Below are 25,742 nucleotides of genomic sequence, written 5' to 3' on the forward strand. Positions count from 1 at the left end.
TCAAGGGGCAAGAAGAGCATCCTCAAGATTGGCTGCACAAATTGTAGGGTCTCAAGGAAGTTGTAATTCAAGGATGTAATTTCAAACAATTTGTAGTGGCTGTAGGGTCTCAAGGAAGTTGTATTTAAAGTAGTGCCTGTAGTGGACCACTTTTTTGTCTTGTAGTGACTGTAACCCTTTAAAGTATGTTGGGACCACTATTTGAACGACTTGTTTATTAATCAATATGGACCACTTTACTTTGGTTTTACTTATGCTGTAACTGGTTAAGCTACTGTGGCAGTTTGTGGTTTTAGTCCCTCTGCGCATTTCCCATTCTAAACCACCACTTTTGGTGCTAAAGAGAGACGAATATGAACTTACGTGCCCAACTCCACCAATGCCCAAGAAAGTGATATCCAAGCTTCAACCTTGACTTCGTCTTTGCTCAAATCCTTCACACAACACTTTGCAGTGAAAGTAATAAACCAAACTTTACCAATGTTGGATTAACTTTGCATTTCAGCTGTAACAACACCTCGACAAAGACGTTAGAACACGTGGACACAAACGTTAGAACACGTGGACAGAGACGTTAGACACATCAGCACATATTTAACGGTGTTAGTTTTCGAGGACTAAAACCAAAGTTTCGAAAAGATTGAGGACCAAATCGTACCTTACTTTGAAAGAGGGACGAAAACCAGAAACGACCTATAGTTTAGGGACTAAAAACATATTTAACCCTACTTAATTTTTCATACTAAATTCAACATTCTCGTTGAACGAAATACTCGTTAGGGTATTTTATGTGCTCACTAAACGAATTTGGCCAAACTAAATGAGTTTTGAAAAATATACTTAAACGAATTATAAATGATAATATATTCTTTAATTTTATGATATTTTCAAAAATAAAATCCAAATGTTTCTTTTTCCAAAATTATTTAATAAACCCTTAATTATTTAAAAAATAATAACAAAAATAACAATAAAAGATAAAAATAAATTATCATAAATCTAATTAAATATAATACTCACTATAACCAATTTTTTTTAATATTTAAGACAATTGTATATAATATACTTCATCTATAAAAACTAACAGAATTGAAAAAATATATATATAATCAGTTTATTGTATTATATTTGTTTCCAAAATGATTTTTTTAAACACAGATAATTTTTTTTAAAAGACAATTATTAAAGTCAAAATTAAAATTATCATATAAAACTAGAAAAGACATTCTATGGAAATTGACTCAATTTCTTCATTTAAACTATTGAAGTTTCCCGTTTATCCCTCTTGTTGGAAATTTGTGACCTCTAGTCTATGTTCTTTAATTTTTAATTTGTTCACACTGGTCATTTCATTTGTTAAGGGTTCAACGGTGAATTTCTTTGTGTTTTTTAGGTCAAATGCACTGAAAGAAATGACCACATGGAAAGATTTCAAACCTTGACGATCTGTACACGTGACCTAATAAGAGGAAGAAAATTAAGGTCACTTGTTTATGTTTTTTCTAAATGGATTTGAAACAAACAAAAAAATTATATCTTATTTCGGTTTTATTTTATTTAAATACAACATTTTTTGCATTAAATTAACTTAGTTTTCAAATTTTGAATTGAGGTAATCATTTTTCAATTTTGTTATGTAACTATTAACATACCTATTCAGTCTTATTTTTCTAAAGTGTGGATTTGATGATGTGTTATGATTAATAATTTTATCTCTAACCTTAACAACTTTCCACATAATGTCCACTTTAAGTACATCACTAAAGTATAATGTTGTGAAAGTTGTTGGTGATATACTGTTTCTGTCTTCATTTAAAACAATTATAAATAGAATTGATTAAGTTTCATGTTAACTAAGAAATTTGGTTAATTAAATTTACTGATAATCACATGTAAAAAGAAAATATATTATTAATGATATTATTATTAGGCTTAATACCCTGTTTTGTCCCCAGTTTCGTTCGAAAATGTCAAATTAATCCATGTTTTAAAAAATGTGTCAATTACGTCATCACTTAATAAAATTTGCATAAATGAAATCCCTTCCGTTAAATCCGTACAAACGGCGTTAATTATTTTTCTCTTTCTTTAGTTAACGCCGTTTGTACGGATTTAACGGAAGGGATTTCATTGATGCAAATTTTATTAAGTGAGGACGTAATTGACGCATTTTTTAAAGAATGAACTAATTTGACATTTTCGAACGAAACTGAGGACAAAATAAGGTATTAAGTCTTATTATTAAGTAAAATGAAAGTAGTAAAATTTACTTATATTTTAAATATACATGTGAGTGATTTTGTGTTAGAAAAAAAGAGTTTGATCTTAATTTAAAAAACAAGGAAAAGAAATATGGGAATGGAAGAAAAGAGTTTCTCTCATGATCACAGAAATCCGAAAGTGAATGCTCCTTTCATCTTTACACCACAGTGAACCCCAACAATTACACTCATTTTCAGGGACCACCATTTATTTGTTCAATACGGTTTCATGATATCTTTTGTCCTGTTGCCAAACACTCTTTTCAAAATTTACTACAGAATATACAGCCGAAAAACAAAACAAAACAAGTGCACCATACATACCAATACCCTAAATGCAGAAACTCAGTATCACAGTGAAACAAACAAGTCAATGAACATTTCGATACACCTATGTCTCAAAAATGGTACTTGTTTACGTACTAAATACACACTGTTTATATTAAGTTACGTGACATAAATCTAAATTTAGAAAACGGTTTATTCTAAAACATATGCTGCATTTGGTATTGCTGCGACCTAATGATTCAGTCACATTGAACGTTGTGATTGTCATAATAATACAATCACAAAATCTAACCAGCAGACACAGACATTGAACAGAAACTTTTTATATTAAATACAATGATAAGGCGACGCATTTTTTCTTTTTAGGTTTGAATGCCTGTATACTGTAAATGACCTTTCGCCAAGTTATGATTATAGGACTGATAAAAGACATCGATTAGATTTTTGGCTTCTGGGAGACGACACCCCTTTCTTTGTTCTGTTGATGATGATGCATGTTTGAATCTATGATGGCTCTACATTCATAATCAGTCACTGGTCTCCTTTCATACATAACAAACTTAAATCATACTCAAACAACTCGTCTAATTTTCTGCTAATTGTCTCTCACTTTGTTGCATGTATCAACGCATGCTAGGTCCATCATTTGATTAATTATCCAAATTAATCATCTCTAGTATTTCCCAAAAGTGAAAATTCCACTGGTGTACAGAGAACAGGAAATAGGGGAAAGGAGATTTTATCCCATGATTATGTACCCTAGACCAAATGCATATTGCTTAAGATTTCTTCTTTCTCATACATGGGCTCCAGATTAATCCTTATCTTAATTAGGGTTAGTGTGATTAAGCACTATAAATGCATTCCACTTATTATGAAAGTGGTGGTACATTGGGGATCTTCCCAACCAGGCCAGACCACAAACTTTCTTGTGACCCACCTTCCTTCCATGTTATGATGATAGAGGTGAGAGTTTCATTTTTTTAATGAATTTTGTCTTCTTTTTTGTTTTTGAAAAAATAAATTATCATGCTATGGCCTCTAAGTAATGATTGTTATGCAAGAATCCTTTTTCCCTTTTGTTGAATCAGAACTCTTGGAGGGTTTCCACAGTTAGAAGATTCCATGAGTAAAGATGAGTTTAAGCATAAAAATATAAAACTAGCTGACATTATTATAAGGGACAAACCAGCTAAGTGTGGCTGGCATGGATATGATCTGCTGCAATGTTTGTTTTTCTCAAAAGCCCCCCAAGATTTCAATTATAGCCCTCGGAGACCATGCAAAAGGTTCTTTGGCTTCATTCTTTCAAGTCAAAAAAGCTCCTTTTCCTCTGATTTTTTTGGTAAAGTCTTCTTCTTTGGTAGTAGCAAGTGTTTGAATTGTTGATGTCTTGCCATTTTTCTCTTCTTTTCTTACTTTGTAGATCACAACACAACAAACACAATTTTCATGAATGCTTCTTTCATAAAAGACAGCTGGCTTTTGTTTTCGGACTTTAATGTTCTTAATAATAATATTGGCTCCACGTGCAACCCATCGGATATTGCACACACCCACCCACTTCACACAATTCATGGACTTCAAAGTGGAGAAAAGGGGTTACCTACATGCATTACAAAAGTTCTAGTATCAAAATCAAAAAGTATGCTCATTCTTGAGCGTGAAACCAAGCATGTTACGCTACAGGAAAAAGGATACATACCTACTGTACTGAGGTAGTGAAACAATATCAGAACATCTAATTTGAAAATGCTGCTATATTTATACTTGTATAACTTTCACAAAACTTGGAGTTAGAATTAAAACTACAGTGAGAAAATAACCGAGCATTGAAATATTTACACATTGACTTTGAGCATGTAGCAGCACTCGTGCTTGGCTGAAAATGCATACTGATACGCCAATTATTGTGACTTTCGCTTAATCCGATGTAGCAGATCGAATGGTTACACAGATCTTGTTTTGTTCAAATCTAGTCAAATGAAAGTAGCGATGTAGTCTTTCTATATTAATGAATCTAAAAGATACTTTACTTTTGTCTGTAATTTCAACTTTATTCAATAAGACCTTGGTTTGTCTCTAATTCGTTAGTGTCCTGGGTCAAAGATCACATCAACTCCTACCACTTGGAAAAACGAAAGACACTTTCAGTGAACTCTGGGGTCGATTTCCTTTTCAATTTACAGTAACTATGGTAAAGTAAAACATAAATCAATGCCTTTTTCTTATACATGACCTGTTATCCTAACCTGATCTTAGAATTGGGTTCCTTATATGCTGCCCGACTGTGGAGGAACAACTTTAGAAAAACAATGAAGTATTTTTTGTCAAAAGCTTAACTTTATACACCATCTTTGAGAAGCTCTGCTTTGCATATGTAAGAAACAAAGCTTTGAAACGGAAGGAGAGAAAATTATGTCCTAACAATGGATTATTATGAAACAAACCATGTTACATAGAAAATATTCTTGTCAGAAATACAATTTCGATTTTAAAAGTTTCAAAGAGGAAATGAAAATGTTAAATGAGACAAAAAAAACCCTCACAATCACAATCATTTTGTTAAAATTTTAGGTTGAAAGTAGCCATAAATCTCCTCTGGAAAATGCTGGATAAGGACACAGTAGCTTTTTTAGGAATGAAAATAATACCTCGTCGAATTGGGATATGACAGAAGTGCTTCAGTTTTTATCATTTATAATCATTCAACTTTTAATCATTTACATAAAAGCATATCAAACTGGGAAACGCTTTATATCACTTGTGAAAAGTAGGAAATCCATTTAAAAAAAGTAAATTAAAAGTAATAATAGGGATTAGATAATAAATAATGCATGGCTTATATATATTATATATATATATATATATATATATATATATATATATATATATATATATATATATATATATATATATATGATTTAGTGTCCAAGTATATAAATAACTTAAAAGTATAAATAAAATAATAATAATAATAATAAGTATTATATATAAAATATGTAAATCAAAATGACCGATTATAGTAATGATGAATATTAAAATAAAATAACTTATTATATATATAATATTTAATTATATTTTTTTTTAATAACAACCTCCCTCTTTCCTCACTATCCGCTAATAAAAGTAGTCTAATGGACAGAAATGGGCAAAATAAATAATGATGGTGATCCGGTGGGAAAAGATAAAAAGTTGGTCAAATTCTGCTTATAAGTAATATATCATCTTATGTCATCCTATTTACTGTACCAGATATTAATAATTGAAAAGTGTATTCATAAACACTTTTCTGTTTAAGAAAAATATAAAATAAAATAAATTGTTATAAATAAAAAAATTATGCATTATCTCGATAGTATATGAGTTTTTGTACATATTAAATTATGCAAATGCCTTTTAAGTGATGACATGATCATTTAAGTATTATTGGACCATTATATCTTATGCTTTTAAAATTTCTTTTATGTCACTTAAGAGGTCAAAATTTTAATGTCGTGTATAATATATATTATAAAAGTAATGTAATCAATATATTTATATATAAATGAGATTTTTTTTTTCTAAATAAAGTTATGATACATTACGAACTTTGACATCTAAGTCATGTTCAGACTTTAAAACTCATAAATAATTTGACATCACATAAAAATTTGTTATAAAGAAAAAATAAAATAAAAAAATACAAAGTAGGAAGAATTACACCAAACTGATGATAAAAATTACACCAAACCAACTATATTTATTATGAAAAAAATTTAAATTAATGTATAGAGACAAAGCATTAAAGAACTTATATTTATTTCCATGAATCAAAACTAAATTAGTTAACTTATCCACACAATCATTTCCCTCATAAAAACATAAGAAACTTTGAAGTGTATATGTTTATAAAAATGAAAACATCAACGTCATTTTCCTCTGAAACTCTAAGGAACCACTCGTTGATAAAAAAAAATCACGACACATAAAAAATAGTCACACTCCAACTTTCCTCTAATCATACTCATACATAAATAACTCCCATAAATTTGACATAAATATAAGCCTATAGTCCTAAAAATGTTAACAACTACCCATATTCATCCCGACTTAACAGCACATGAAGTCAACTAGAATCATCTTTGAGTGCACAATTAGTATTCATCTTAAGCATATTGACAAAGAAAATTTGTCATATTATGTCTGTAAATGAAATCATCCTACCTTCTTTAGTTTGAATATTGAAAAACTTCAACACCAAAAAATCATTGACAATATTACTTATACATTTCTTAAATTTATTTTCAACCATACGCACTAACCCTTAATTTGAAAAATAATGGAAAGAATCGCAATTGGATCCTAAAATCTACTATGATATATCATTCTCTAATCATCCAAATAGTTATAGTAATGATAGTAACTTTAAGTAAAGGATTTTCATATACTAAACAATCAAATCTAAAGAAAAAACTACAAATGTAAATCCAAAAAAAAATAACAAATCCTGAAAAACTTCTTTCAACTATGTCCACAATTATATATCAATAAAATAATGAAAGGATAAATAAGGGAAAGAATCAACATTATTATCCAACACATAAAACATAAAATCATACTCTTTTTTTTTCATTTCCAAATCAACATGTAATTGGTCATTCAATTTTCAAAGAACAAAAGTTTTAATTGATGAGACGTCATCCAATTAAATCGTATTTCTCCAATCCAAACATTACGTACTAGAATAGTAAAACTTTTTAAGAAAAAACCATACTGTCATTCAAAATCCAATTAAGTAAATTTTCATCTCGTTAGCCATTGAAAAAGAAAAGTTACATGACAACTAAAAAAGATAAGTTAAGTACAAGAAGATTCCTCTCTTTAATCTATATTTGTTTTTCAATTTTATTCTTTAAATAAAAGTTTTTTAAATTAAAATAATTATTTTATTAATGTTATCTTTTAAGTAATTATTTTTTAAATTTAATTATTTTTTGATTTGATTATTTTTTATATTTAAATATTTTCTTAATTATAAAACTATTTTCAAAATAAATAAAAACTATTTATAATAAAATTATTTATATTTAATTTTATAATTATGATAATAACAATAATACTTTTATTATCATAAAAAAAAATACATATGCTTTCACACGTATGTTTCTACTACTATATTATAATATGAATATATCGACTAGCATATTTGATTAAATTACAATTATCAAATTTAAAACAGGTCAATAGGGTTGTTTCATCATCACGTTAGTATTGGATAGTAATTAAGCGTAAAACTAAAGTGATTTATTTTCTAAATATATGGATTAAAATTAAGAAATTCAAACTTTAGACTAGAAAACTGTTAGTTGTAAAATTATGGGCCAAAATTAAATAATTAAAACTTTAAAACTAATGTTTCTCGCACGTTAAACTAAAAGTATCAAAATATAATTAAGTTTTTAAATTTTAAAATATTAAATATTCACTAAATTGGATAAAGAAAATATAATCTTAACATTTATACTCACAGATTTATTTGTTTAACTAAATTTGTTTGGATTGGTTGAAAATATTTTATAAACCAATTTAATTTAACCCTTAATCATTCTTACTTCTTATTTTAACTTGATATGATCAAATACTTAATTCACGAGATTTCCTCCTGGATAATTTAGTGAGCGTCATGTTATTTCAACTGAGTTTAACATCTAATAATCCTTCTAATGAGAATATATTAAAATATTTTTTAATTAATAAAATATATTTGTAATGTATATTATATTTATTATTTTTCATAAAATATTTACTCCAGAGTAGGATTCAATAAATGATTCAGTCTTCATCATGTTAAAATTTACGTGTTATATCAATAAGTCAAATTTTATTTAGTTTCCTCTCATATATTATCTATACGTAGTTAAATAATGTTGAAATTAAATAAACATCACAAAAATTTTAAACTTGCATTAGTATTAAGGTTAGAGAGAGAGAGAGAGAAAAATTGTGCACACCAAGTGACACATAGAGGCCATTGCTTCCAGCACCTCTATGTTTTCTTGCGGCACCCATAGTCTAAAATATCAATTCTACCCTCAATGAAATAAATATATAAAAAAAGGTGTTCTTCTTTTCAATTTAAGTTTTGAACCGTGCGATCCTTAAATCTTCTAAATTGTAGAATCAAGAACGTAAAAATGTTATATTTTTGTATTTTAAATTGAACAAGGTAGAATGTAAAATTAATATTTCGAATTACGTAATTTAAAATACAAATTTTACAATACATTCTCAATTGTATAATTTCAAATATTTGACAACGCTTTTGAATGATGGTTGAGTGACTCTATCGTTGACTCTCACACAGCAATAAGGGTAAAATTGTCATTCTATTGCATCTGTGGACGTGCAACGAGAAAATATGATAATGTAGGAAATAATGTCCAGTGATGCAGTTTTTTTTTGGGTTTTGATGTTTGGATAAGATGATTTTCCTCTCCTCTCCTATGCGTATTGCTTCTTACACCCAATCAAATTTCTGCCTCATCCATAAAAAAACTACAGAGAAATTTGTTCCGTATGACTGGGAAGAGTGATTGCTTTTTAGAAAAAAAAATTCTGGAAGTGTTCATTGTATTCCGAAAGTAATAGGGTGTAAGAAAAATATTGATAGATATAGAAAGCAATCTTATATTGGGCTACTAGGCCCAATAAAACTGGTGTGCAATAAATAAAAGAGTGTTACTCTCCCGCCACCACTCTTCCTCACCTCTCCAACTTTTCTTATTTCCAAAACTAACCTTATATAAATATTTATTTTTTACTTTTACCTATTTTAATCTAAAACCCTAATGCCATTCCCATTCGCTTTTTCACTGCTGTACTATCCCCACACCCCCCACACGCTCACATAACCTTCATTTCTCCCTTTCACTGTCTTCTTCCTTTCCTCCTCTTAGCTCTCTTATTTTTTTATTTTCGTTTCCTCCTCCATTTTTGTTGCTTCCATTGTCACTGACTCATGTGATAAATTCGATGATCAAGGTTTGTTTATGCTATTTGTAGCAATTGTTAAAATTGTGGTTGTTGACCAGGATGTTGCTGCCTCTCACCTGTCGGCGATGTCGCTGTCTCGATCACCTCACCCGTCGGTGATGCTCCAACTGGCATAAATGAAACTATGGAGTACTTTCGCCCATTAAAAGGACACTAAAACCCTAAACTGACCCAGTTACAATTACAGTTTCAGTTTCTTCTTCCATAATGCCAATGGCCTATTGCATATCTCATTTTCCCAAGCTTCCGCTCCTCCCTTCTCTGCCACACTCCTCGTCGCGTTCCTTTGCTTTCCTCCCATCGCCGAAACCACTGCCCCAAAACCACGCCGTTCCACACTTTATGTATATTTAAGTATTGATAAAAAATGTTCGATATTAAGTACACACATAATAATGTATTATTAAAAGAATACGCCCAACCAACAAAATGATAAATTAGACGATGAGCGTTGAAAGAGGAGTTTGAGCTGAATAAAGTTGCAACTTTTGTTTGTGCTACAGATTCTGCTAGGGTATTGAAATTCACTAAGGTGCTTTTTTGGACGATGGTTGTATTAGGTATTATAATCTCTTCATTTCCATTTGTTTTATATCAGTAATGACTGCTTCTTCATTGCTTCTTTATATTCTGGTGGAAGTGTCATATTATTGTTGATGTTAACTAGGATATGAAGGATGAAACTGAAGAAGATGAAGAGTACTGGGAAAGTGGCTCGATGATTGGCTCTAAAGGGGTTCCCGAGCTCGACTCAATTTTTAGTTCTGCTAGTGAGCTCCAAGAGGTAGAACTGAAAGAAGTAAAACAGATCTCTTATCCTTCAACGGAGGCAAATACAGATGTTGATATCCGTTTAAGAATAAACGGATACTGACATCCGTTTCATGAATTATGTTGGTGAAAGTTAAAATTTTTAATTACAAAAAATTAAATATTTAGAAGGGCAAAAGATGAATGGAGAGATGGAGGGAGAATTGTGTGGTGGTGGAGGAAGTAACACTCTAAATAAAACCTTTAAAATAAATTTAAGTTATGTATCTTGCGCATTAAAACAAATTATTATTGCACTACTTCTGAAAGTGAGATTAAGGTTGGAGCAAATTAAACGAAAGATGTATCAACCATAAATAATTAGGTAAGTCTATGTTGATTATATTAATTTCTTTGGTCCCAAGGTTGATTATATTAATGTAAATCAATATAATAATTTATAGTTCATTTTCAAATTATATTTTCTGATGTGACAATGTTTCATTTGTAGTTAATATACATTTTCCCACTACTATTACTTTTTTTGACTTCATTAGATATTTAGTCCATATTGCACACTTTCTATTTCAATTTGTTTATGTGAAAATTTTATTTTCAAAGTCAACGTACATGTACATTTTTCTTTTATTTTTCGGCTCTTATATTTGTCAAAAAAGTATTAACACGCTTTAATTCATATAATTTTTTTAAACTCTAGGTGTTTTACCATGGTCATAAAATCTAAACTACCAATGTAATTCTAGTAATCGTTAAGCGACAGAAATTAAAGAATGAAAGCTATATGCAGGAATACTAAAGAAGAATAAAAGAAAAATAAGGAGAAATAATTAAAAAAAGAAGGAAATGGGACCATAGATAGATCTTGGAGTTTAAAGCATTCTAGGGATTCGCCAAAGTTAAGGTACTCTTGTTCTCTACTTTTCTTTCCTACATCCTACAGTGTTTAATCTATCAGACAAAAGACCAATTGATGAACATAAAACAGATGCAATGAGCAGATTCTTCTTCGTTTAATACTTTCCATGCAACTGCTCTCTCATAGGACACTGGCCTACCCATGCTCGACAAACAGATTCCACCTTGAATACACATGAAACCCTGCAACAAACAACAATCATGCTAAAATGTTATAAACTTAAACATAATCAGTGAAGAGGTAAATAATGATTTTATTTGGTCCTGCAGAAAACATTTTACCTGCTGCATTATCTGGGGGAACTCGCTGCACAGGGTTTTCTTTCCATTGTCATCAAAAATCTTTTCCAGGGTTATGTCTTGAAGTGCAACCAAAGTTGTTTCAAGCATGTCAAGTCCAGCTTGATTTGCAAACGTAAAAACGGGTAATGCCTGCAAAAATCATGTATGTTAACTTATACTGTCATAAATATTAACATTGCAGAATAAGAAAGATACTAAAAGATATTATTACCTTTAAAGAGCAGCACAACATTGCATCTGAGTGATGCCAAAGAGGCTTGAGAATGGATTCACTGCCTTCACATTTAAGAAGTTCTACCCCTAGATAGAACCTGCCATGGAAACAATCATAATAGCACGTGTCAGGCTATTATAGGTCATGCTTCTTTCCTTGGTAATTCTCGAAACTTGAGCAACATAGTCTAGGTTTTAAATGACTCACCTATAGCTGTTAGAGATCCATCGAGCAAGTGTTTGAGCCTCAGGAGTGCCAGGTGGTAAGTGAAATGCATTGTGAGAACCAAAACGGGAAGGAGAAAGTGCTAATGAAACCCTTTGAACAGAGGCAATGATACTACGAACATACTGTCTGGCCATGGTTGCTATGTTCTCTTGAAGGTGGACTTCAAATGCAAACTGGAATGCTATTGTCATCACAGATTTTGTGCTCCCAGAATGACCTGCGTTATCACCGGCTGCTTTGTTTGCTGTGGTTCCAACCTCAAGTGCAGAAGCCAGATCAAGTGTCCGGTTTGGACTAGCAGCATCCTGCATCATATCACACGTAAGACTACCATAATAGAAAACAAATAAAAAAATCAGAATCCTAACTCAACACAATACTTGTATAAGCAAAATCCACTTACTGAGCTAGAATCAAGTGGTATAATGCGAAACCCAGAAGGTAAAATGGGTGCATCATCAGAGAAAGATGCATCTATTGGAGCAAAAACAAGTTCTGCGCTGGTGCCAACTGCATGCTCGTCCACTCCACTGCAAAGCTGTGAACATTTGCGACACTCAGGTCTGTTAGCCGTGTTCTGGAGTTTGGAAATAACCTTCTAAACTAAACTATATGCAGATATAATTGTAATAAAAATCTCGTTTTCATTCATGCATCCTTAGTCTGAAATAATCCAACAAGTACGCAAAGAATGGAACCCATGGCTGATTAGGTAGCAAATTTTAAAAGCTTTTCTTTTTTCTCTCAATTCGGGATTGCAATGAGGTAGTACATGGAAAGATATGTGCCGAAGAAAATGGTACTGTAAAACAAATACTTACTTGCAAGAGGAAAACATCACCAGGAATAGTCATGTCGTCCCTATAGTAGCCCATGTTTTCAAGCTTAATAACCTCCATGAACTGTTTAAGAGATCAAGGGTCAGCAAGGCACCAGTACACACTTATAGAAAACTACAAGAATGTTAATGCAAAATCCTAAGGCAAAAGAAGTATGAGTTTTCCATTTGATTTTCTTTTTGAAAGAAAAAAAAATGCTAAATAATAAACACTATATTCAATGCAGGAAAAGCCTAAATTAGAAGCAAATAACTTGCCTCTTCATGCTCGATTGTGTGAGCTAGCGGAAGAATAACCTGACCCCCAAAACCTCCTCCTGGTCGGGCCCCTGGCAAGCTACAGGGACCGGCTTTAATGGCAGCAGCTGAGTAGGCATCAATGCTGCTGTCTGCCCATTCTGACCGGTGCTCCCTCAAGAATCTAAGAAGAATTGCTGGAGGAACATTCTACAAGGACAGAGAGAGTATGAGACAACAAAATACAGTAAAATAAGGTGGAAATTGGAAAGTAAAGAATCAATTTATGTTGCTTGAGTTAAGTATATACTACCTGTAGCAACATGGATGCTTTGGCACATAGCACAGAACTGCTCATAGAAGGAAATCCATTGGTGTTATAGCCAAGGTTAGCTCCCATCATCTTGCTAGGTGAGGAATTCACTAGAAGAGTGACATCATCTATGCCATCACTTTCTAACATGGACCAGCCATCATCGGCAAAGCCATTGACAGCTTCATTAAAGCCCCTGCGAAAAAACAAAGTTTAAAGTTAGATACTATAACTAGTCAATTATATCAAGCAAGGGACAATTAGTGACACAAACTTGCTCAATCTCTGACTCAGTGCACGTAAAGCTGCAGGCCTTCTTCCCCATCCTGTTACACTTGGCTGAGAAACCTCTTGAGAAATCTGCCTCAAATGACGTAAGGCCTGAATGACAATTACAATTACAACAGTCCTTAACAGGTGAAAATACAAAGGCTTATACAAGCATCACATTTAGGATTCCAGATCGTTTTAAATGTGCAGAGAAAGCTATTAGGCAGAAACAAACGACTTACCGCCATAGTAGTCCTCTGAGATAGCAACATTGATGACTCATAAAGTGGGCGCAAAACTTCAGGAACACTCCATGGCTGAGGCAGAAAGTCATTATAATTTATCAAACTAGTAAGAAGGAAGAATTTCACGTCACTTCATAAAGGTGTTTATTTGACAAACCTCTAGAACCATATGATCAACAATATGGATAATGGACCCCCCTCCTTCGCAAGGTCTTATCAGATAGCCACTTGGCAGCATGTCAGCTCTAACAAAATGCTGCACCGGAGGCATAGCAGGACCATTCTGAGTATTGTTGAGTGATCTTTCACAGACCTAACATTGTTCAAATTACATGAGCGTCAGAGTTAGGCCGGGGAGGAGAATGAAAAGTTTAGAACTGTTCTAAAGATAACAAAGAACCGTAAGTTACATACCACTAGACTACCATCTTCCAAAAGTGATGTGTAGCGCAGCAACCAGAAGTCACGACCAGGTGCTAAAGTTGTTGGCGCATACAACTGAACAAAATGACATATGTTGAAATTTGCATTTACTAAAGCTTGCAAGTATACTAATTCTGAGAGATGCAGATTATATTGTTATACCTGCATGTAAAGTAGCTCAATGGTTCCACCATTTCCAGTGGACATGACATTTAGAACGTCCACGGTTCGGCAATCACGAAACCATGAGAGCTTATCTTTGAGGATTTCGGCAACCTATGCACAACATTTTCATTTTAATTTTCAATCAATGCATCCCCACATAATTCCATAGGATTAGTCCTCTAAGAAAGAGGAAGGAACTCACCCTGGCAGGTTCTAGACCCACAAGGCCGCAGGCACGTGCGGCCACTCCAGGGCAACCGTGAGAAATAGCAACGATTCCAATGGAATCCGGACCAGGCTACAAACATTCAGAACAAACGTTAAGACTAACATTATACCACAAACTAGAAAATGCCCAAGATATTAATGTTGCACGGCACTAGAATAGAGCTTTCAAACATGGTAAAAATAAAATTACATCCACTTTTCCCATTAACCAGATAAAAGCAACAGATCATTTAAGGTGTGTCTTTGGAAATTCTTAATAAAATCAATTTGTTAATAGATGCTTCAAGTGAAAATTAATACGAGGCTTTGACAGATTACGAAATAAATAAGAAAACAGTTGAGTGCGGAGGGTAGGAGCTAGGAACTAGGGACTGAGAAGATTATTTGTTTAATTAACAATCTGGTTTCGTTAATTGAAGGTGGATGTACTTTTTTTCACTAAACGGAAATGGAATTAACAGTTTAAGAGAAAAAGGAAAGTGCGGTAACCTTCATCCCGGGCATTTGGACCCACTCGACAGCAGTTCCAGTGGCCTTTGAAAGAAACTCTGCTAAAGTCTCCTCTGCAATGGACAAAAGTCTGCAGAAAAGAGACAAAGACAACGCAAAGCACGAGAATAATAATATTCCATCAGTACAATGACAGATAAAACATAGGATCCAACAGGAAATGTGAAAAACCAGGTTTTTATTTTCGTTTTCACAGTTCACTATTCACTCACCCTGCAGGGCTAGCATCCCTCGGGGGATGCTGGGGCGTCAAGTGCCGCTGACCGCTCGTCACCACCGACTCACAGCTCGTGTCTGTCGTGGCAACCGTAGCCTGGAGGAAATGATTGCAGTAGATATGAATATGAATCACCGTTTTAATTTGTATGTGATGAAGAAAAAATATAGTATGGTTTTATTACGTTCTGAGTCTGTTGGCGGAAAAAGCTGTTTTCATATACCAGCTGTGACACCTGCTTCTGCAATCTGTCGTTTTCCTCCATTAGTAACTTATTCATTGCTGTCAGCTTCCTGTTCACACCTTGCAGCCGTGACGCTTCTTTCCGCTGCTTCTCTCTACACCTGCAACAACCAACAAAACACCATAATTATTACCCCTCTGAAATTATTAACTGCGAAAATTTTAATTAAGGTCTTGTTGAGTCATGAAACAAGACCAAGAAGAAGAAAAAAAAGGACAAACAAGAAAGACCTGAACTTGGGTTGGTAGGTCGTGAAAAATGAAAAATTACCACCAATTTTTTAAAAATCTTTGCCAAAGATAACAAAAATATTGGTTGAAGGGAAGAAAAGGAGACAAGAAATACAAAGAGAGGATTAATAAAAAAAAGTCAGATTTACAGAAATCAAGCAACCCTTTTGATAAATCAAATTACTTTCAAATTTCAACACAAAGTTTATGTATGCAGATGGATGTTGAAAGCTAAGGATGTAAAGTGAAGGTGATCAGGAAAGAATTGAAGAAAGAAGGAGAATAGGATGGAAGGGAAGAAGTTACCTTCGGTTTTGGAACCAAACCTTGATCTGTTTGGGTTCAATGTTGGAGAGAATGGGGCACTCTCTTATGAGTTGCTGGCGGCGGAGGGAACTTGGTTTGGGGCATTCATGGTAGAGCCTTTCCAGTGCTTCCACCTGTTCGGGTGTATAGCGGACATACTTGCCGTTGTCCATTGCCACCTTGCTCCCATCTTTGCAGGCCGAACTCACAGCCATCATCCCTTCTCGATTTATTGTATTTATTGGTTTGAACGAGAGAAACAAAAGAAAAGAAGAGGTTTCATTAATCAGAAGAGGAGGTTTGAGATGAGTTGGAGTTGGACATGAATGAGAGGAGAGGGAGAGGGAGAAGGAGAATGAAAGTAGAAACTTAAAAGAGGTACCACTCAGAGTTTGTCTGTGACAGTTGTTGGTTGTATTGTATTATATTATATTGGATGATATATGGGAGAAGAGAGAGATAGAGAGAGGGATGGGAAGTGAACGGAAAAGGTTGTTTTTCTTTATTTTGTGTGTGTGTCTGTATAAAGAATGGAAAAGGACGAGTGCTGGTATGTTGGGATGGGACAGAGAGATGGGGTTGCTTATAAGAGAATAACCCCAAATATCAGACAGAATAGGGAAACATTTTTTGTTTTCACATCATTCTCCCTCTGCTTTCTGTTCTTCTTTAGCTGTTTTGCCTGTTGCTTTTGCTGTTGCTTTTCTTGCACTACTTCATTTTGGCACTTTCCAACACTTGGAAAGGAAACCCCACTCTCTCTCTATTGTGACTTCTGAGAAACAAATTAAAAAAAAAAAAAAAAGTGGCACCCGCCTTCTCGCTCACGACGCGTGCGCTGAAAACTGTATAGTATTATTGGACGTTGGAGAATGCACAATAGACAAAACCAGATACCGTTTCGTTTCATTTTTATGTATGTCACTGCCACTGTCAAAAATGTGCTCTGTCCTTCCTTCGCACAAATATACCCTTTGCCCATGCTGCATCATAATTTATACCGTCTATGCATGGTCCACATTCTATTTACAAAGATTACAACCATATATCGGACAACAAGCTATGTTTTATTTGTTTTTTTTTTTTTCTCTCTCTTTTCTTCAAAATCAAAATACAAATTACTGACATGCAGAGTGGTCTCACGTATTTATACACCTCAAACTGAGGTTGTATCATCGTCGTGGACAACGTGAGCCAAAGACAGCTGTATTGTTCAGTTTCTTTTCCATTCAGAAATTACAAGCATATTTCATGATATAATCAAGTAAAGGTTACACAAATAAATAAGATTATTATGAGCAGTAGAAAGTATATTTTTTTCTCTTTTTATGGATGTTAATGGAAAAAGAAAACAGAAATTAGCCCTTTATTATACACATTAGCATAAGCATGAATTGGTAGGTTAATTTATTGGTGGCAGTTGAAATGCAGTGCATAAATTACAGTACTTTTTCTTTAGTTATTGTAATTAGTTAGGAATGAATGTTTTGTAGGAATATAAACAGTGTGTGCTTGTGAGAGGTGAGAGAATAATGGTTGGTAGAGAAATATGCATTAACTAATTAATAGTAGATAATTTTATACTCATCATTTTTTTCTTGACTCCATAATTATGTCTGTGTCGCCTCAATATGATATTTGGAGAGTTAGAGGAGTTGGTGATGGAGTCCTAAGGGCATCACTGAGACACCATTATTAGGGTTTTCTGCATGCGGGAAGCTACGTTTAATTTCGAATGCATTTTCATTTCACCTCATATTTTCACAATTTCTTCTTCCATACAGAGGATCGGTCCTACCATCTTTCGAATAAAATGTACTTTCATATTAACGATATTATGGTATTTTTTAAATAAATAGGTAAACTATTATATTATATAACTTAAGTGTTTTAAAAGAAAAAAATGACAGGGCCATGAGAACCTGTCCCTATCCATGCCATAAATATGTTCAATGATGATGTTAAACTGAGGTTATCATCCATGAGGAAAAATCGTGTACTTAATGCACTGATACGCACGCAAAGTATTGTATACCAGTAAGCATGGGAAGGAAGAGAAAACGGTTCCTTCCTTCATTTCCATTATTATAGATGAAGTGATGAATATGATTATTGCTGATATAAAAGAGGCTGGTTTAAGATTACAAAGACCACCTTTATTTTTCTATCTACATTGGTCGAGGATGTTGCCCTACGTATCTCGTTTTAGGTTTGTCTTGGTCAAAATAATTATGCCAGAGTCTAAACACAGGTTCCTTATTTCGTGTATTTCAATTTGACCTGAAATCACATTACGGTGTTTGTAGTAGTTAAGACTTGTGAAAAAGGAGAATCGCATTTGTAATCCTAGAATAGTATTCAAAAGTTTGAAACTAGCTGTGCATACAACAAAATATATATTATTAAGATTATGTTTTATCTTCAAAACTAATACGACTATCTAGTTACGTTTCCACCGCATACACGGATTTATACATTATTGGAGAAGGAAATTTTATCAAATTTTGAGAATTTAACGTAAAATCGTGAATGGATTAGTCAACACGCTCTTACCAAACCATTTGAGTCTGTAATTGCAACTAATGTATGACATTTTGATAATTGCCTCGCAACATGAATATTGCGCACTAATTACATATTATCAAATAAAATCAAATAGATTAAGGACACGCGGCTGCTTTTTTATGTGATTGTTAACTCAATTAGCCATATATTATTGCTCTATGTGAATAATATTTAGGTCCATTGATAATTTATTTGGTAGACCCACTAAACTATAAGTCATTTCAGTTAGGTTCACGAGACTAACAATTCATTAATTAGCTTATATAGAGGCATTAATGATTAATTTGGTATAAAGAATTTTTGTTGTTAAAAACAGCTCTAACTGATAAAAGCTGTTCATTTATCTAATTTTAATTTTATCGATAAAAACTAAGTGAAAAAATTCTGAATTTTAATAATTTTCCTATCTACTGTATTTGCTGTAATCTTTCTTGCTAAAAGGTATTTTATTTTTTCACTTTTATGTATAGGATTAACATGGTCAATCAATCCTGATCAACCCATTCTCGTACAAAAATTTAAAGCATCTTCCAGCTGGGTTGAGGCCAATTATAACGAGCTTTACAACCCCTAATTACAAACCTAAATACACTTTTCTTTTATCGGTGGCAATGTTGTTTTATTATATGATATGATATAAAAGGTGAGACTACTTTTTTGTGAAGAAAAGCAGAGCGGTAAGTCAATGTTATTGGGCAAAAATGAATGTGCAAAGTCAATAAAAAAAGGTAATGATCCATATATGCAAAGATATGAGGTTCCTTCTTTTCGAAACTTGTAAATTAAATTAGTATAAAATAATTGATAAAAGAAAGAAGGGGACGAGTGAAAGTGGAAATTGATTCTTGAACATTCCGCATTGTAAGAGAAACTAAAATAAATCGTATCATGAATCGATCCTCCACATCCTGGTCCAATAGTAGCAATGGATTAGTTTATAGAGCACCAATGAAAAGTTAATGATCCTTAGAGAAAGGGAGAGAGTAAATTGCTTTAGTTGGGGTAATGGAATCAATCAAAGTAATAAAGTCTAAATCAGCATAGCTTAAAAGACAAGCAGAGAGTAGCATCATGTCCCACCAAATTATGCCCTTTTTATTGCCTTTTGTTATTAATTTTAATTACTTATTTGGTCTTTTGGTTAAATTAGTCTTCATTTTTTCAAAAAGTTTCAATATCATTTTTTTAAAAGTATTTTAATTAAGTCATTTAAAAAATTTACTAATAATGTTAATCACAACCCATATGTTAATATGTGTTTTTTTTTAAATGTTTTGATACATCACTTAACACTATTAGTAATATACAATAATATAAAATCATTTTTAATCAAAATTATCATTATAATATTTATATTAATATTAAATTTGGTTTTAATTTAGAAAAAAATAATTATTTTTAAAAAATTAGAGTAAATTTAATTAAAAATATACATAATGACTAAATTAAAATCAAGATAATAACATTTTACATTAACTTATGATATTATCATGCTACCTTTTCAAATAACCTAATTAAAGCATTTATTTTCTAAAATTAGGATGTAATATAATTTTTTCCGAAAATAATAATCAACTTAAAACTTTTTTATCAAGATGGAAATCAAAAAGAATGATTAAGTTTTACTGTTGTTAATATTGGTAGTGATAAGAGGAAGATGAAAATACAAATAGGAATGAGAATATATAGGTAAATAAGCCTCAAAGTATTTTAAAAATTAAGGTATTAATGTTAATTTACATCATGAATTTGGATTCTCAGTGTTTTTGATATTGTTCTTTGTTTTGTTTTTAAAATATATTAAATTTAGTATATTAAAGATATTAAAAATATTGTGTTTTAAATATTAGAGTGGATATAGACATATCAGAAATAAGAATGAAAAATTTGGAAGAGAATGAGGTGGGTGGCGTATGATTGACGGGAGCAAAGGTGGGAGGCAGGGTCCACATCGAATGCAGAAAGAGAAAGAGCATAAAATAGTGTGGGCCCGCACGCGTGAAGGGTGTTGTTGCTTTCTTTGCCACCGTTCACTGCGTGTAATATACTCATCAGACTCAATCCCCAGTCCCAATACTCTTTACCTATTCTTCTTCACACTTCCGAACTATCTTCCCAGCCAACTCTTCCCAAATAAAATGAAAATAGTATAAAAAAAACTCAGTAATTTTAAAAAATGTTTAAAAAATATTATAAATGATAATGCTAAAATTTGATGGATAATCATAAATAAAATTATTAATTATTTTAAGTTTAATTTAAATATACATTTTATTGTATGTGTTTTTCTTTTCTTATAAAGTTTTTTATGGTATTTTTTTCTATAATGTTATTTGTTTTCTTCTAATGATATGTATTATAACTCCATTGGACTAAACCTTCTATAAATATTTATTAATAATTAAAAATTGTAAAAAATATCAATTCATATTTTTTTAATTTTTTAAAATATTTATTATTTTTATTGAACAAGATATAATCTGTAAAGATTCTCAATATTTCAAGCTTCTAATTACAAGTATGTTCATTTTTTTAAGAGTGTTTTTTTTCTTCTAATTGGGTAGGAGTTGTGTTCATAGAAGACATTTCAATACTCAAGTGGGTTAGATGATAATAAGTACGGTAATTAATAAACATGATTAATGTTTCTCATAGAATATGTTATTTATATTATTGTTCATGATCTCATCCTGATCAAATATGTTTGGATAAAAAATATATCGATTTCAAAGGTCTATATGTATTAAGTCAAGAGTAAGTCTTATACTATCATAGACAAATAATACTTGAACTATAGTACAACATTTTTTTAAACTCTAAACATTAAACCGAAGACTCTGTTGAGTGGGTGATGTGTATCTAAGTTGGATGTTACTTCATTGTGATATCTTGTGAGGATGAAGAAAATGAGAGTTGGGTGAGAAATTTGTCCTCTTTTTTACTGACGAATTTATTAATGAACAAATTCGTCGATAATGAAAAATTATTTTATTAATGAATTTTATCGAAAGATTTTAGTGACGAAAATATATTTAATGACATATTTGATTAATAATTAAAATTTTAAAATTCATCAATAAATTTCACTAGTAAGAGTGTCAAAGTTAGTCAATTCAACTTATACGGGTTGACTCACGACGAATTGAGTTAAAAAGGATCAATTCAACTCGACTCACTTTTGGTGAGTTAGATATTTTGTAACCTAACTCAAAGGGTTGGTGGATTAGTAATTTAACTCACTTATTATGAATGTTGTAATTTTTTAATTTTATTTACATATCTATTATAGTACAATAAAAGTATATCGATTTGATTCATCTGTTTTATAACAGGGGAATCAAAGTCTTTACCTAATTTCTTAAATATTATTATAAAGACAGTAATTGAAAATTAAAGTATTAACGTGTATAACTTGGTAAATAAATAAATTAAGCATCTAATATTCAAATATCATTGAACAATATTTTAGTACTTAAAATACCAAATTGTGAACCTATATATAATTAGAAGTAGTGAATACTTTTAATAAAAAAACTTATAACAAATTGTAAAAATACTAATAAAGTGTTGTTAGTAGATTACGAGTCAATCCGTCTTTAACCTAGTTTAAATTTGTTTAACTCGTCGACTAAGTAAATTGTGGGTTAAGTAAATTGACTCATTTAACCACGTTAAATTAAATTGAAATTTTGTAATTGAACTCAACTTGAATTCATAAACAGAGTTGAATATGACTTATAACTCATTTTGACATCTATGTTAGTTAGTAATTCAAATCTATGATGAATTTCTTTCTATCAATGAATTTTTATCAATAATTTAAAGAATTTTTATAATGAATCATAGTTTGTTTACTCAAATTTTATCAGCTTTTCATACACCTTCATAATCCATAATTGTCCAAATTTTAAGTTGATTTATTTCACTCTAATATTTACAAAAATCATTTATAAAAAAATTAACCTATATAATTTGATGGTATATATGTATATAGATCAATGTTTCTTTAGAAATTTATATTATCAATCAATTTGGATTATTAAAAACGAACAGATAAATGACCGATGTTCTTTTATCTCTAAACACGATAGATAGTATAAATAATAATACAACATCCATTATATAAAGTCACTAGTCAGTTTAATATTAATATGATAAACTTTTAGCAGAAAAACATTAATCTAATTTGATTATTTTATTACAAAAGATGTTTGATTAAGAATTCTGTAATATTTAATCGGTGTATTTTGATACCTGACAGAACAGGCCGAATTCATAACAGTTACTCGTCCAGACGAGTTCCAAACAGTTATACGTACAAAAACATTGAGTAATACACATTTTCATATACTATTTTAAACATTGTCTTGGTGTCTATATGTACCTTTCTTTCACATTCACGTGTATATTACTAAAATTAACAGACTATGCATCTCAAACAGTAACTTTTGCATATAGGTAAATCCGTTTTTGTTTTTAATGTACTTTTTATTTTTTAACTGATATATATCTTTTGGGAAAAATTGTAGATGGATATAAAGACATTAGATAAATAAGATAATAATATAAGAAATGAATTGTGTATATTTATTTATACTCTTTTAATTAAATTTTATACAGCCTTAGTAAATCTTAGAGTCAGTCGTAGAAAAGTTGTAACGTAATCTGATTTTGTGTGCATAGAGTAAAAAAAACGGAAGAGGGAGCAGAAAGCATGAGGTGTTAGAATAAGGTGCGACACTCACAGTGGCACTCCATTCCATGCATGGGGACCACTTTCTCTTTCTCTTTCTCTTCTACCTTTCGGCGTCCGTTTCTGTTTCCTACGGTTACCACACCAAACAAACACACACATTCTCTTCCAACACCGTGTCCTCCATGCCACTTCATTTTTTCTGTCACGCACTTTCTCTCTCCTTCCCTTCTTCTTACTTTTTTATTCTTACTACTTTTCCTTTCTCCTTTTCTTCTTTTCACGCTTATCGCTTATTGTCAACGGAACGCACTTTTTTCTCTCCACTAACCTTCAAACTCAACTTTTCAACGTTTCAAATATTTTACTTCCACCTTTCATAACTTTTTACATCTTCTTTTACACATTTTTTTATTCACAAATCGTTTATAATTTTTATTTATCATCTTATAAACTAATACTGACTTAAAACTGTGAAAATATTAACCTCAACCGTATCGGTGTATCGATATTGTTGATGAGAGCGAATAAGAGAAGGTGAGGTAAGCACGTGAGATTGTTATAAGGTATGAGCAATTTGCATGCATGTTATTCGTAAGATATATTCCTTAAACTACTCAACTAAAACAATAGTTTGTATACTAAAATTGTTACAAAATGGAAGCATGTTCAAGGTATTGGTCGTGTTTGCTTTTACCCTACATCTCCAAGCACGAGTTAAAGTTATTGGGGAATGAGATTTAGGAGACAGTAAATAGTGTTACGATGCAACTGCTGCCACACTCGTTTTCATCTCCTTTCTACTGTTATGATACCCTGTCACCACATTCTCAAACACTTTACCCAGACTCCGATTTTTCATACCTCTCCATTAGGTTTCCTCACCTTATAAATTATAAGTCTATGCCGTAAGAACATATAACCACTAAATTTTTTTTCAGAACCAATTTTCTTTACTTCAATTCATTTAAAGAAAATAAAAACATGAGACATTTGAGTTTGATAAATCAATGAAACCATAGGATCCCATTTTAATAGGGGGAAGAATGCAATAAAACATATCTATAATTTTTAATTGAGTTTGCATTTTATTTTAATTGAAATCCTGTTTAAAAAAATCAAATAAGTGTTGTTGTATAGCTGATAAAACAAATAAATTTTAATTAGATAGTGTTATTTTTACTGACATCATACACACAGTAGTTTCATTTTTTAATTATACTAATTTTAATTAGGCTTAAGTTTTATATAATTTAAATTCACTTACTTAAAAAGTAAACAATTGATGCTTAAGAAAACAAGTGATACATATGAACTTTTGAAGGTTCTAATAATTTTACTGTATTACGAGCATGATCTGAATTAAAAATACTGTATATACAATTGTAAAATCTTATGATTTAATGAGTTAAATCTGGATTTTGATTATAATGTCAATGAATATAAACTCAACTTAATTTATAAAATTAAGATTAAACTCTTTTCAAAGCAAAATTAAAAATATTTATTTTACTCACAAACTATTTTTTTTTTACTTTTTAAGTTTAATGTGTTTGATGAGCTTTTGTAATCTGCCATTCATCTAAATCTTCCACTTCACTCTTGCTGGTATCATAGTTTTTATATATATATATATATATATATATATATATATATATATATATATATATATATATATATATATATATATGAAACAATTGACCTATCTTATCACTTTAAAAACTCATGAGATGAATAAAAATTGCACATGATGAAGCGCAATAAGAAATGCATAAAGTTAAAATATTATTAAAAAAATATTTTTTAAAGTTAAATACATATTTAATCCTTATATTTTAATAAAAGATTAGAACTATTTTCTCAAATATATTTTAATTTTCAAATTTTAAAAATAAATAAATATATCTTTCTAATATAAATAGATTAAATTTTTGAACGTGTTAAATAAGGTTTGAGACTTTTATACACTTTAATAAATATAAACTCTAATATAAATTAAAATTGTTATTTAACACCTAAAATAATTAAAATTAATAAATAAAGAACACTAAATATTTTTATTTTTAAAGTGAAAAAACCAAAATATATGAAGTTAGATAACTTAACTTCATATATATTTAACTTAACTTTTATTTTTACAAATTTCTAATAAGTATAAAATAATTAAATGAATTTTTTATTAAATAATTAACGTACAGATGTTAACAACATTCTTCACCAAAACATTCATTGAAGATGATTTT

At 31.0% G+C, this 25,742-nt stretch overlaps 1 protein-coding gene across 1 annotated transcript; it reads right to left on the reverse strand.

Moving 5' to 3' along the window:
* Positions 1-11,182: 11,182 nt before the first annotated feature.
* LOC124844600 (homeobox-leucine zipper protein ATHB-8) lies at positions 11,183-16,782 on the reverse strand. The gene is given in 19 exon segments (XM_047321563.2): positions 11,183-11,342; positions 11,345-11,453; positions 11,553-11,702; positions 11,785-11,884; positions 11,995-12,320; positions 12,419-12,553; positions 12,837-12,917; positions 13,112-13,300; positions 13,404-13,599; positions 13,678-13,784; positions 13,916-13,990; positions 14,076-14,231; positions 14,333-14,416; positions 14,504-14,617; positions 14,709-14,804; positions 15,224-15,314; positions 15,457-15,557; positions 15,646-15,805; positions 16,242-16,782. Coding segments are annotated over 19 exon segments (2,532 nt in total). The 5' UTR covers positions 16,460-16,782; the 3' UTR covers positions 11,183-11,298.
* Positions 16,783-25,742: the final 8,960 nt, after the last annotated feature.

This window comes from Vigna umbellata, chromosome 2, assembly GCF_029865625.1.
Source record: "Vigna umbellata cultivar VRB3 chromosome 2, Vumbellata_1.0, whole genome shotgun sequence".
Classification (NCBI taxonomy): domain Eukaryota; kingdom Viridiplantae; phylum Streptophyta; class Magnoliopsida; order Fabales; family Fabaceae; genus Vigna; species Vigna umbellata.